Genomic DNA, 14714 nt, shown 5'->3' on the forward strand with positions numbered 1-14714 from the left:
ACACTCACACAACCGCTGCATATGTGGGTTTGTTTTATTTTCATCCTATTCAACATGCATGAGGTCTTAAAACATTCAAATGAAACAGTCCAATCATAGTAAAACCTTGCTTAGCAGAGCGTCAGACTTCAGCACTAACTAGCCAAAGCGACGGGCAGAATGAGAAAGAAAATGTGGTGATGCGTAAAGAATATTAGATTGATGGCGCACAAATGTTTTTGAATTTCCCCAGCGACGCATTCAGCTAAAAGCATTTAAATGTTTTGGGATCTTTCTTCGTCCTGAGGGTTTGTGGTTAACCATGTTCTAATTTCCCCAAAGTGTTTTCCTCATTTTAAAAGTCGAGGATTTCTTTGATTTGTCTGTCTGAGCGCAGTTGGAAGGCTAGCCGCGATGTAGAATCTGTATGCTCTCACGAAAATCTGGAGCTCAGGCTGCTGTTTTTTTTTTTTTTTTTTGTGGATCTGGTGTTTGGGTTGTTTTTGAATGCCTTACCATGAAGTTCATAAGGGTCGAGTGGACTTGATGGGATGTTTTGCTCCAGCAGGACTTGTGTGTGTGTGTGTATGTGTGTTGGTGTGCGCTCATGCACGTGTGTGTGTGTGTGTGTCCACAGTTTTCGGGGGCTTCCTTCCTGCAGAGAGTAAACGCTTAGGTTTCATGGAAGTGTGTGCACATACACATCGCTCTCTGTCTCTCTCTTTCTGTTTTGTTCCTCAGCAGTGTACAAAGTGGATGGCCTCTGTGAATTGAGGGGAGGGCTGACAGCACGGAGAAGGTTGATTGATAGCTTATTGTGCAACCGGACTCGGCTAGACCGAACTGGTTAGGTTGTGACCCTGTTTTGGCCCTGTGCCCTCTCATTTTCTCTTTTTATTTTCTCTTTCTCTTCCTCTCCTCGTCTCTGTTCCCTCAGTATCTCCCTGTTTGGGTCATTCATGGCCACACTCACACATAAACAGTGCATACAGTACTACACGCATACACATGTAGACTATAAACGCTCTCCCTTAAAACCTTCTCCCACTTTTTTTTTTTTTCCTCCAGCCCCCCTTTCCCTTTTCTTTGCCGCACAAAACTCATCATTCCCGCCATCATTCATTCTCTCCTGTTTCCTTTCTTCCTTCCTCTGCCCACTTTGTTTTCTTTGTCTGTCCTCCTTCGGGACAGGTTTTGTCCCATGAGTCATTTCATCAGGTTTCATTTTACAGCCCCTATTCATACAGTCTGTGACTATCCCAAACACTGGCCACTCTCAAGAAACACCCCTAAAAGAAGCCTCCCAGACAAATCTAATGTCACTTTTGATTCTTTTTGTTGACTGTTGAGTTCGCTGGTCACCAACCAGCTCTCGCCTATGGGGAAATTACTGATGACCTTGTATGGCAAATTCAGGAAAGGCAAAGTTAGTTCAAACACAAGGCACACTATAGTTTCTATTGTGGTGCAGTGTGTGTTTTTTTTCCAACAATGATTTTCTGCTCCTATTCTCCCCACAACCATAGTGATTTATGGTAATTATCTATCTTTGGGGTCATCCATCAACTGGTTGTTGCTAGGCGATGGGAGCAGCTGTTGTTTGGTCAGGGAAGCTCCACTGTCAGGGGCAATGCAGGTGAATAGCCTTATGTTTTGTTAGCATGTTGATTTCAGTGCTCAACATTTCAGCGGCACACTTTCGCATTATGCAAGTAAAGCCTGTCTTTGACTAAACTGAAATGGAAAACGTTAAATAATCTGGGTGTTCAATAATTACAGATGATCCAATCAGTCCCCAAACCAGCAGATTATGAGATTACTCAAATTACAGGATTGGCAATAGCCATATCCCGATTGGCCGGTTTGAATTTCATAAAGCTCAATCCAAAGTATTTCAACTGAAATCTGAATCCAAACACTACAGCTTGCCCAAAACAAACATCTTATCAATGGTAAAGAGGCCAACAACATTTTTTCTAAAAGACGTCAATTAAAAAACTGGCATCTGGCTGACATACATTGAATCAGTACTTGGCATTGAGTTAGTAAATCTCAGCCGCATGATCCCTAATTAGCATTAGCAATGCTTTATCTGTACTTTGCCTAAAAACAAACCAGATGGTTTGAAATGTCGCTGTAACACCAGAGCAGTGTTAGATAGCTGGGTGTGGGGTTTGGCAGAATCAAGCAGAAAGGGGAGGGATCTGTGGTGCCGATGATCTAATGGCAGTTGTTTCATCTCAAAACAAGCACGCACTGACAGTCCAGGGAAAAGGTGATTTATAGACCACAGTCACTGTCACGGCGTGTCAAAGCTGGCTCACAGGAGACCTGGACAAACAGACACAAAGAGAAAGACAAATAAGATAAACTTGCACAGCAATGCAGGGAAGAGCTGGAAATGCTTTTGCTCTCCAGAAATAATGGCTGCGGTTCTTCCGTTTTTTCCCTTTTTCCCCCTTCATCACTGATCTGTTGTGTGAGCTGCTATCATTTGATCTCTCTGTCTGTATCACTTTCTCTCTCTCTCTCTCTCTTACTCATACACATACATACACACATGGTGGACAAATGAAGCTAAGCCAGAGGTAAAATGCACCGTACATGACACTGTTTAAATAGGCTATTAGCATAATATGAGTTCAAGTAATTGCAAATGACTGGGAACGTATGCACAGGCCCGTAGGACGTTTAAAAGTTTAAGGAAAAGTAATTTAGGTCTCACTTTGTGTCAGGATGGATGTGATTGATCAAAGGAAAGGACAATGATGGGTGAGAGTGAGTATCCATTTTCCTTCATTTTGCCCTTCATAGCTCAATCCAGTGCAGCACCTCATAAGAACCTAATGCAGAAAGAAAAGAAAAAAAAGGAAAGTGAGAAGCATTCAGTTTTAATTAACCTTTGAAAATTCATTTCATGTACGTTGCTACCACCAAGGTGAGCAGACGCCAGCGCTCGTCTGCCCGGACTGAATGTTTTGTTTTCCCCACCGGAAGAGTAGTGGAAGCTGAGAAGGTGGATTTGTACAACACAGCAGCTATTAAAAGCCCCGGAGCTATTGTGCCATATGGTGGACTATTCACTATTCCATGTGGGCAGGGGAGGGCGGGGTTGGGGTTGGGTGGGGGGTGGGAGGTGGGGGGCTGTTAGGTAGGCTTTTACATGTCTGGTCAAAGAAGCCGCTGGTTAAATTAGGGCTCCTACACGGTATCCGTGGCAACACCTATCAGTGTAACTTTGCACGGTGTTGTGGGGTTTGCTCTGTGTAGAACAAGCACCTGCATCTCACCCTGCAGAAAGATTGACAATCAACATTACAATGGATCTGTCTGATTATTAGCATTTATTAGATTCTGGCACATCTTTGGTCATTTAAAAAAAAGGGGGGGAAACAGAACATTAATTTGATTGATTACTCTATGAAGCAGTTCCAAAGGTTTTTTAAAAAATTATAATAGGGGTAACAATGCAGATCTCCTCAAATAATATCTCTGATGTCTGATGAAAAGCCCTGGTAATTGGTAGTTCTTATGTCTCCAGTCTGAGAGGAGCATATTGGTCTGTGCCAGCTTGCCTCAGTGAGCGTAATCCACAGAGTACTCCAAAGATACGGTGTCAGTTCCTCTGAAACCCCGGCTACGACTATCCCAGAGAGAAAAAAGAGCAAGAATGAAGAGGAAGGGGGAGAAGAGAGAGAGAGAGAGAGACAGAGAGAGAGAGAGAAATTGCCTGACATACTAAGCATTACCATAATTGGCTTTTCTACATGATAGGACAGACAAAATAATAATGTCATTTTATTTACAGCCATCTCTCTCTCTTTCTGTGTCTCTCTCTCTGTCTACTGAAACACACACACACTCATGCACGCTGTACAGGTCAATGACACACACTGATCAGGCCTGTCCAAAGCCATCAGAGGTGAGTGGCAGGGAATGGAGGGGCCGGTGACAAAGCGAAACGGGAGAGAGAAATAAGACTGCCACGCCAGAGCTCCCGTTTTGAAGGGCCGCTAAACGGTGTGAGGGAGCCTCGCCGTCTGCCCGCTCGGAATAGAGCGCTCGGCCACGCAGGGTAAATCAGCAGGGTGAAAGCTGGCGGAATTGGACATTAGCACTGCAAATGAGAGCCGGGATTGCCCTCTTCTCCGAGACAACATGAATAAATGAAGAAGGTTGAAAGGGGGCAAGTGTGTGTTTGCGTGTGTGCACACATAGGTTTGTATGAGAGACACAGAGAGAGAGAGAGAGAAAGAGAGAGATAAAGAGGGAGAGAGTTGTGTTGATAGTGCCGGTGCTATGTCATATTAAAGTTTTCTCATATTCTCGCATGCTGTTTCATAAAATGAGTCAGGTTATGTGTGTATTGTTTTAATTTGGGGTTTGGGTCTCAACATCTCACAAAATAGTCATTTAGGCATTACTGTTGATCAAAAAATCCTCTAAAACCCCATGCAGATTTTGTGCTATGGAGCAGTAAAAACCTTATTGCACCTTTTATTTAGAAAACTGTGTATGTGTGTGTATTAGGAGTATTTAAGCAAAGTCATTGCTGTCGATCTGCAATTAAGTCAAATCCCTGCAGGTATTATACTCATGTTCTGCTTTGGAACAATAAAAATCATATTGCACCTTTACATAGAAAATGAATACGTTCTTATTTGTTGCAGTGTTATCGTTTTTTCCCCTGTGTCTCCCCGTCTCAGTTGCGGTTGTCATGCTTGTATCAGTGCATGTGATATGTGTGTGTCCTGCCTGCTGCGTTTGTTCATATCTGTGGCAAATCAGAAAGTGTACAGGAGCAAGGTGCTGTGTTTGCATGTGTGGGCCGCACAAGGCTTCCTGCCTTGTGGGTGGGATGGAGTTTTGAGGCGAGCTGGGGGTGGGGAGGTAGCGGGAGCGGGGGGCAGTTGTGTCCGACTGTGGTGTCACCTGTCTGCAGCAGGAAGTCCTGGGCCCTGGGCACAACAATAGTGACAGGCTCCTCTCCAGACGCAGATGGCTTCGCTTTCCCCCCACCAGCCAGCACGCATCCCCTCCTGCACCTGACACACTGTGACACTGACACACACACACACACAAATACACACACCACACACACACTGAGACATACCTATCTCTCACACATCTCACAAACACAAAGACATGGCACAAAAAATCCACTGCTTTGTCTTTTGTCTCTCCTAATATCTTACACTTAGTTTGTTTGATGCTGTTTAACTTGTTTCCCTGTCATGTTTTTTTGTCAGACATGCACGGACACACACACACACACACACACACTCTCAGACGCGCGCACACACACACACACTCACCTCTTGTTAGCTGGTCTAAACACATCTTTTCTCCTCTCTTTTCAAAACTTCCCCTCTTTTTCCCTATCCTCTCTGGCAGCACAAAGTGGGCTTACGTTTTTGACTGACAACCACAACAGACACCTTCCCCCTCGAACCCGGTTTTAATCCCCCCCCCCCATCCCTCACTCCCTCCCTCTTCTCTTCCTCTTTTGTTCTGAGTGACGCTCGAAAGCCGCCGTGTCAGCATCTTTTCCATCTCTGATTGCCTTATTAGCCGGCGGTGGCACCCGCAGCTTTTCTGACACAGATGGTGAAGGAGGAGAGTCGAGCGGGGGAAAAATGGCTGACTTCTGTTTGTTGTTGTTACTTTCCCCTCCCACCTCTTCTCAGGCTTGTTTGCGTGGACACTGACACCTCAGGCTGACACTGACACACTCCTGACACTGACGCCTGTCAAGGAAACATACGGAGGATGGCAGGGAAAGACTAGCATTTTTGTGCAGTGTGTGTGTGTGTGTATGTGTGTGTGTGTACTGCTGTCAGGTTTCTTGCACATTGTCAGCTGCTTTGTCTTTAGCTACTCTCACCATATTGACTTTAAATAAGAGAAATTTTGCATCTACTGCACATAGATAGGAAGGACAAGGTGGGATGAGGGAAATGTGTACAGTGGTATTGGCAATCGTTCAAAATATTGTAATTTAATGGATAATTTAATGAAAATATTACATGTTTCTGTAACATTATAACCTGTGTGTTTTTTATGAGAGCAAAACAGGACTTGTTTAAGGATGTCTTCATCTTCATATAACATAGCTACTTCAGCATGCATGCGCACGCTAATTGTGCTCTCTCTCACACATACACACACACACACACACACACACACACACACACACACACACACACACACACAAGACAGAGTTGCAGCTGTTGGACCTCCAGGTTTTCCCAGGCAGCAGTAACTGGCACCTCACAAACATCAGGTATTATGTCCATTCCGATTATGGGATAGAGAGCTACATGCTGTTTGAAGCTGACAGCACATCTGCCTCCTCACTGGAGACTGATTCTGGCACCTCAGACAAGCATCTTATGAGGGATGGATTGGGGGGAGCTAACCCTCTATTTTTTCCCGCTCTTGCTGCCTCTCTGTAATATTTTCCTCTCTTAATCTGCTCTCGCTATCGAAATGATTTTATGTAAATGAAAATATTTTCTCTCTACTATTGTAGCACAACTATATCAAGAGCTTTAAATTGCAAACATAGCTTCTGTTTGTGTAGGTCAGCTTTAAGACTTGGTTGAAAGAGAAACAGGTCATTTCAAAGCAGTTGTAAATGGGCATTTTATGATTTGTGTGACATTGAATGATATGCTAGATTAAAAAAAAAAAAAAAAAAGGAGAGAGCAAGGGCAGCCATTTTCTATTGATACTGTAAATCCCTCTCTCTTCTTTTAAAATGGCACACTTGACTCTGTGAGTACAAGGGGAGCATAGCAGTGACAACATGACTTGTCATGTCCACTGGCCATTTCCTAGCATCACGCTGTGAGGACTTCCACAACTGATGCCAACTTGACTCCAGCCAACCATGGTTTGGCAAGCCTGAAGCAGCTGGCATTTTCCCCTACTATCTCTTATTTGTGAATCCGTACTATGTGTGGCATGTTAGTAACATGGTGCAAATCAAAGTCACAAACAGATCTATAGCCTCCTGACAGCAGCAAAATACATAATGATATACTGGATGATATACTGGATTCAACTGTGTAGACTCTATGACTGTGGGTTTGTGTGGCGTTTGAATCTGCTGATAAAGGAGAAAGCCATTCATAATTGACTTTTGTTTTTGAATATTGTACTGAAATTCACATATGCATGTCATTAAATCATCCATAATTTATATTACTTCTTGGTATATCCTGTGAAGGAAACATGAAATTGAGTTTCCACATTATATCACTGATGCAGTTTTTTTTCTTGTATTTTTTCATTTTTATCACGATCAGAAATGTCCTCAGTTCTATAGTGAAGTCAAAGACCTTACCACATGATTAATACGTATCATCTCTTTTGAGGAGTTGTTCTCTGCGTAATTTGAAATTTTGCTTGTTTTATAGTTTCTAAACTAAGGAGAAATATTTCTGTAGCACATCTCTGCTTTCTACCCTTGCTGAGCTGTAGTGTTCAATAGCTTCATTAGGCCATGCAGTGAAGGGGACTATCTATCATTGTCAAGATATGGATGTTTGCCACTTTATTATTGCAAACCTGTGTCCTCTGCCGGGACTATTGACAAAAATCTCTTTAGGATTATTGCACTTACCACCCTCACATAGTGACGGAAGCAGTTAAACAGAAATATGATTTCAAGGCAAAATAAATATGCACAGTTTGAAGCATTGTAGTCTATACAATATGTGTGAAAATATTTATAAATGGATATCTAATGTAAGCTTACCCCTCTGTTGTCTTTTTTTTTCAGCTTATGGGCCTGAAGATGATTTTAAGGTTGACAAAATCGATGAGGAGGAGCACCTACCAGATGACGGCCTTTCTCTAGATGGCCAAGATGCAGAGTATCTTTTCAATGACGATGAGGATGCAAGAGATCGCTACAGCTGCCAGAACTCTCCATTCAGCAATGGCACTAATCCAGATGCTGGATACGCCTCTCCCCTCAGCAACACCAGTGATCAGCTGGTTGACTTTAAGACCGCTTCCTCCTTCAGAGATGTTCAGGACAAGGTAGAAGAAAGGCTGGTTGGGGAGAGCAGGGAGTCCATCAATGGTATGTCATTGCAAGATAGCCTGGCGCAAATGAAAACTGTCTATGCAAACCTGATTTCAGATGCCTCCTGGTCCAGCCTTGCCCTGGACATGCTCAAAAGTAAACAAGTGAACAATTTCAGAGCTAGCAACAGCAATGGAAGCAATCACAAAGGGAGCAATGGTTTCCTCAACAGTCACAGCCAGGGGAACAGCCATGTGAAGAACAGTTGTGGCAGCAGCAATGCCTCAGTCACCACTAATAGTACCACCAGCAGTACCACGACAAGCACTGCATCAAGCAACACCAACAGTGGCAGCAGTGTGAGCTCTGGCAATACAGGAGGTGTTGCCTATGATTGGCACCAGGCAGCATTGGCCAAGACCCTACAGCAAACTCCATACCATCTCCTCCCTGAACCTAGCCTTTTCAGCACCGTGCAACTCTACAGGCAGAACAATAAGCTCTATGGCCCTGTATTTACAGGTGCTAGCAAGTTCAGATGCAAGGACTGTAGTGCAGCCTACGACACCTTGGTTGGCCTGACAGTGCATATGAATGAGACAGGCCACTACCGTGATGACAATAAGGACACAGAGGATGATCGAGGCAAGAGGTGGTCCAAGCCACGCAAGCGCTCTCTGATGGAGATGGAAGGCAAAGAAGATGCCCAGAAAGTTCTTAAATGCATGTACTGTGGCCACTCTTTTGAATCTTTGCAAGACCTGAGTGTCCACATGATCAAAACAAAACACTATCAGAAAGTGCCTCTAAAAGAACCAATGCCAGCCCTTGCCTCAAAGCTGGTACCCCCAACCAAAAAAAGAGCATTTCAAGAGTTGATGTCCCCAAGTTCTCCAGAATCTATCACATCTGGTATAGCCCTGGGAGAGAACCCTAAAGACCAAAAATTGGCCAATCCTTATGTTACAGCTAATAATCGTTATGGTTACCAAAATGGTGCCAGTTATACTTGGCAGTTTGAGGCACGCAAGGCACAAATTCTCAAATGCATGGAATGTGGCAGTTCACATGACACCTTGCAACAACTGACAGCTCACATGATGGTCACTGGACATTTTCTCAAAGTCACCAACTCAGCTTCTAAAAAAGGTAAGCAATTAGTTTTTGATCCAGTCATTGAGGAGAAGATTCAGTCAATTCCTCTGCCACCAACTACTACACGACTCCCAGCTCCCAATGGGAAGTCACAGTCTGACTCACCCTTGCAGCCCTCCAGCCCTGAGGAGAAAAACGAAGAACAGAAAGATGAAGAGGTACAAGAAGAAAAAATAGAGGCAAAGGATGTAGAGAAAAAAATAAAAGAGGAAAAAGAAGATCCTTCTGAAAAAAGTGAGAAGGCTGGAAAAGCCAGATCATACCAATATCTCAGAGAGGAAGATTTGGAAGAAACGCCTAAAGGTGGCTTGGACATCCTAAAGTCATTAGAGAACACTGTTTCAAGTGCCATCAGCAAAGCCCAAACAGGCACACCAACCTGGGGTGGATACCCAAGCATCCATGCTGCCTATCAACTCCATGGGTCTTTGAAGTCTACCTTGCCTTGTGCACAGGTTCAGCCACTATTCAGCACCAGCAGCTTAAAGGTGCTGTCTTCTGATTTAGGAACTCTGATCCACTCCCCAAATAGTCCCTCTCCACCTCCCAATCACAAGAGCAATGTGCTGGCCATGGAGGAATTAGTGGAAAAAGTGACAGGGAAAAGCTCAGTAAAGATAGAAAAAGAGGATAAACCCCTAGAGAATAAATGCAGACCCATGTCTGCCAAGTCACCTTCACCCAGTCCTAAGGACAAACAGTCTTCACCCAAGTCAGAAAACCTTTCTAAGCCAGCAAACAGCACTGCAGTAGAGGACCAGACTGAGTCTACAGGCAAAGAAGGAGAGTGGACAGACAGTCAATCAGATGCACAGGTAAAGAGTGAAGCTAATGCACCAAAAATGCCTGTTAGCAATGGCTGCAATAACTTGAGCATCATCACTGATCACTCTCCTGAACAACCTCTTGTCAACCCTCTCAGTGCATTGCAGTCTATCATGAACAACCATTTGGGGAAAGCTGCAAAGGTGGCCACACCCTTCGTAGACCCCTTTGCAATGCTTTATAAGATCAACAGCAGCTCCGCTCAGGTCAAGCAAGCTGAATCTCTGAGTCAGTACAATGACAGTGATGATCAGCCCATGGACTTGACAAAATCCAAAAACACTAGTGGAAGTACTACTAAGGGTACTTCTGCTACACCAAACAACAACAATATAAACAACAGCAAACCTGTTCTCAAAAATTTTTCCCAGTCTGTATCTCCACCCTTACGAGAGAATGCGTTGATGGATATTTCGGACATGGTAAAAAATCTGACTGGCCGTTTGACACCAAAGTCCACAACCCCATCTTCCATTTCTGAGAAATCAGACATGGATGGCTGTACTTTTGAGGACGGCTTGGAGGAGCTGTCTCCCATTCAAAGACGGAAGGGTCGACAGTCAAACTGGAATCCCCAGCACCTCCTGATTCTCCAGGCCCAGTTTGCATCCAGTCTTCGGGAGACCCCTGAGGGAAAGTTTGTCATTACTGACCTGGGACCCCAGGAACGTGTCCACATCTGTAAATTCACAGGTCTCTCTATGACTACTATCTCACATTGGCTGGCCAATGTAAAATACCAGTTAAAGCGGACAGGCGGCACAAAGTTCCTAAAAAACATTGACTCTGGCCAACCTCTGTTTTTGTGCAGTGACTGTGCATCCCAGTTCAGGACTCCCTCCTCATACATTAATCATTTGGAGTCCCACCTTGGGTTTACCCTGAAGGACCTCTCAAAGCTTTCCATAGATTTCATAGAGCAGCAAGCAGTCAGCAGATTAGTGGACAAGAGTTTTACTTCACCTGGACTTACAGAGGAAGACACTGGCTCGATATTTCAGTGCAAGCTGTGCAATCGGACCTTTGTGAGCAAGCATGCAATTAAGCTGCACCTTTGCAAAACACATGGAAAGTCACCAGAAGACCATCTCATCTTTGTAAAAGAGTTGGATAAGTTTGATAAACCATGAAGGTGGATAGAGCTGACAGCATGACAGATTACTGTTGCACTATATCTTTAAGCTGCAATCTGTCATTACGGATAGTGCCACAACTGTATTAAATATTATTATGAGACAAATATTATAATTGAAACATGGTAGCTTTTTTGCCACCTAATCAGTATCCATAGCAGCAGGGGCTCGCACTGAAGAGGTGCCGAGCTATGTTGTATAAGTTGAATTTTGGCAACATGAAGACACAAAATTCAAATTGGTGCGGCAGCCATGGCACTATGTAGTCACTGACTGATTGTTGCTTTCTTATTTTTAATGCACTGCATCTTATCTGAGCCTTTGGAAATAATCCATCTGTTGTTTTGAAACTGGATCACACTTATTTTGATCTGTTTTAAAAGATTGTTTTTTTTTATTATTTCAACATGGGATTTGCATATTATTTATAAGAGACAGTTTGTGCATGTTTTTTATGTAAAGCAATGAGCGTATTGTTGTTCATAAAATTTGTTCCCTGTTGACGAAATTAACAAATTTTGGAAATTGAAGTTTATATGAAGGTATAGTAAAAATAGCCACCTAAGATTGTGTCCTCAAATGTCAACTTGATTTCAGCACTTTAAGGAAGTGTAAATGAGTAAAGAAATGTATGGATAAAAATAACAACACATTACCTTTTTGACTTTTGCATCCCCCTAATGAGTTCAACGTTGCAATATGGGGGAATATAGAACATATTAACTACAACATTGTTTTGTATTTGCTGTTAAATTACAGAAATTCTTACAAAAAATATGTTTAGAATCTTTGTTTCTCTAGTATACTCATTTTATGGTTGTTTCAACATGTACAGTGTTTGCGTTAGTACCAATTTTATTATCGTGAAGCTTCAGTTGTAAAACTAATGAAGTTTAAAACTTATTGTATGAATAATCAGCAAGTATGTATACATGTATGTCAGCATATCTTGCTCTTTACAGTTCAACATTATTTGTACTGTGTGCATTTTTATAATGTTATTTTATAGACAAATATGGGGATAAATGTATAGATCTACAGAATACTGTAGGACCGCCATGTCCTTTTTTCAATGAAAAGTAGGTCCCTCAATATGGTTTACGTAAAATGACAGAACTCTGCTGGCATCTCCTCTGATGCATGATGGTACTGTACATAAAATTGAAAAAGAACAATTCTCACAAAATGATAGATTTCCATGTTTTGTTGTCAACCCTATTATTCATAATGCCATTCTTTTATCTTCAATTGTAAAATAAACTTCCATGTTCTGGATTAACCTCTGGTGTTGTTTGGGTGACTTTAGGAGGGTGTTGAACTCAGCAGAATGCAAGAAACCTTGCAATTCACTATCATTGTGGCCATATTTCCCATAGATAATTTTCAATTAAAACTTAAAATGACAATTTTGGAGGTTTTGTAAACTTTATTGTAAATCCAGATTACTTACCACTTACCAGATAAAATAATCCTGTTGTATTTATAAGTTTGAATATATAGTATAGTATAACATACTAACATATTCAAAAAAAAAAACAAAAAAAAAAAAAAACACAATCATTTGATTAGCTTTGCTGGCAAATAATGTTTCTTGTTTTGTTATATATGAAGACTACCTGCCTAGGTGATGCTGATAACCAACTTGCTTGCTGACCCAAGTGTGCCCCATGTAAACTTGAATGGAGTCACTGGCTGTCATGATTACCAGATTTATGTAGAGGCTGGCATTTGACTTGAAACCTAAAGAATGACACAAGATTAGAGGAAAAAAGCACATGTGAACAATAGACTTAGAGTGAATGTAAGGCAGAGGACCTTGTATTCCAGTAACTTCCTTGAACTTAATTTTTTTTTTTTTTTTTTTTTTACTGTGAAAGCACTAACGTGCATGCCAGCCTCATCTGAAACAGAGAAATGGAACATGCACCAGGTGGATGCTGCGTTAGTGCTACAGTGTCTTCCATTTTCATGTCTCGGGCTGGTTTTGAAGTGCCAGTGTCCAAGGCAATATTTCACAAAGCAGCATCAGCAAGTCAGATAATGTTAACATGATAAAACAACATTCAGCTTCAACACTGAACTGCAACATTCAGATGGTAGAATCTGAGGAAGGGAGCCTGTCTCCTTCTCTTCATCTAAGTGGTCAAAATACTGTGGGTAGAGAGCAGCGCATCCTCGGTACAGTTGGCTTGACCGTTCACATCTACTTTAAGGATCATAACTACAGTCCAGTGTGACAGTCAGGATTTTGACAGCGCTCTTACAGCCTAGGCACTTCAGCATGAAGCAGACAAACAGCTGCTCTGACTTCTTCCGCATCTGTGCATAATAAATGAACTCCTACAGAGGATTGCCTCTGCTCACCCCGTCCAGGGGGAGGCGGAGTGGAGGAGTGGGGAGGGGGGGGCTACAGGAGGAGAGCTATAGCAGCTGATGCAACTCAAAGAACACTTCAGGGAGGAGTGCTGGGTTCAAATGCAGTACCACCCCACCCCATTCCTCAGGCAGGAATCACAGAACTCCGCCAGAGCCACCCTCATGGTTGATGTTACCGGGAGGAAGGCAGTGACATTCACATCAAATCCCCTAAATTTTGCAGCGCACTTAGCACCTTTCCCAGGTCCCGCTGAGGGAACAGCAGCTTTCTCGCTGACTTGTAGCTCACACTTTGAGCAACTCCTCTAAGAACTGTACCACTGGAGGGTGTTTGAAACAATGTTTTCTGCACCTAAGACCCCAGAGGAAACCGCTCTTACCCACCCTGCAGGGTCCAGATCTCTGACTGAGACATGGCTTTAAGAATCGAGTTATATGTTTTGGGCCAATTTGGAGTCACCAGAATAAGCCTCACCTCTTCCATCTGCACTCATATAAAAGCATTGAAGGAGGCTCAGTGGGGGAGAGCATGCTGCAGGTCTTGTGGCCTCTGGTGTGCCAATGAATCAGTGCAAGGAGGAGAACGGTGAGACAGCTCATAGCCGGTTTGTCTTAAAGAATTATCCACACCCGTTGGCTGGCAGGTACAATTATCTTCATCACCTAGCCACATAAGGTCATGTCCAAAATTATGGAAAATGTAACTCAGAACCGAGATAGAGTCTTGACTCTGAGAATAAGGGTTACATTGTAACTATATAAGCCTCTTCATCCCCAGCAGCCCTTACCTTTGGTGACAAATTTCATCAGTCAGTAATTTCAATGGTTAGTCTAAGTACATTACAGTAATTATAAAGGCACAATGCAATTACGAGTTGAGCACAGGACTAATTGGGAGAATGACAACATTTACATAATTCTGAATTCATATAGTCCAACACGGATTGATATTTTTTTTGTTTTTTTAATTGGTAATATTTAATTGTTGCAAATCCATTGTGGGTCATTATTGTGTGAAAAGGTTGGGGAGGCAAATAATAGCAGGGAGCATTTTAGACTGGAATGTGTGTTATGAGGCCTGTGGGGAAGGCATAGATGATATGACTTATAGCAGTCTCTGTGTTGATGAGACAATTTTTGCAAATCTGCACCCAGGGATTAGCAAAGTATCTAATAACAACTTATTGTCACTGACAGTCAATCCTAATTCT

The 14714-nt window shown here is 42.7% G+C and overlaps 1 protein-coding gene across 1 annotated transcript in view; it reads left to right on the forward strand.

Annotated features, from left to right (window-relative positions):
- tshz1 (teashirt zinc finger homeobox 1) overlaps nt 1-12402 on the forward strand; it is a 31245-nt gene extending 18843 nt beyond the window's left edge. The window contains exon 3 of the mRNA XM_030064224.1: nt 7766-12402. Within this exon, the coding sequence (XP_029920084.1) occupies nt 7766-11124 (3359 nt within the window). The 3' untranslated portion in view covers nt 11125-12402. The remainder of the gene's footprint in view (nt 1-7765) is intronic.
- The last annotated feature ends 2312 nt before the right edge of the window (nt 12403-14714 follow it).

Source organism: Myripristis murdjan, chromosome 11 (assembly GCF_902150065.1).
Source record: "Myripristis murdjan chromosome 11, fMyrMur1.1, whole genome shotgun sequence".
NCBI classification, from domain to species: domain Eukaryota; kingdom Metazoa; phylum Chordata; class Actinopteri; order Holocentriformes; family Holocentridae; genus Myripristis; species Myripristis murdjan.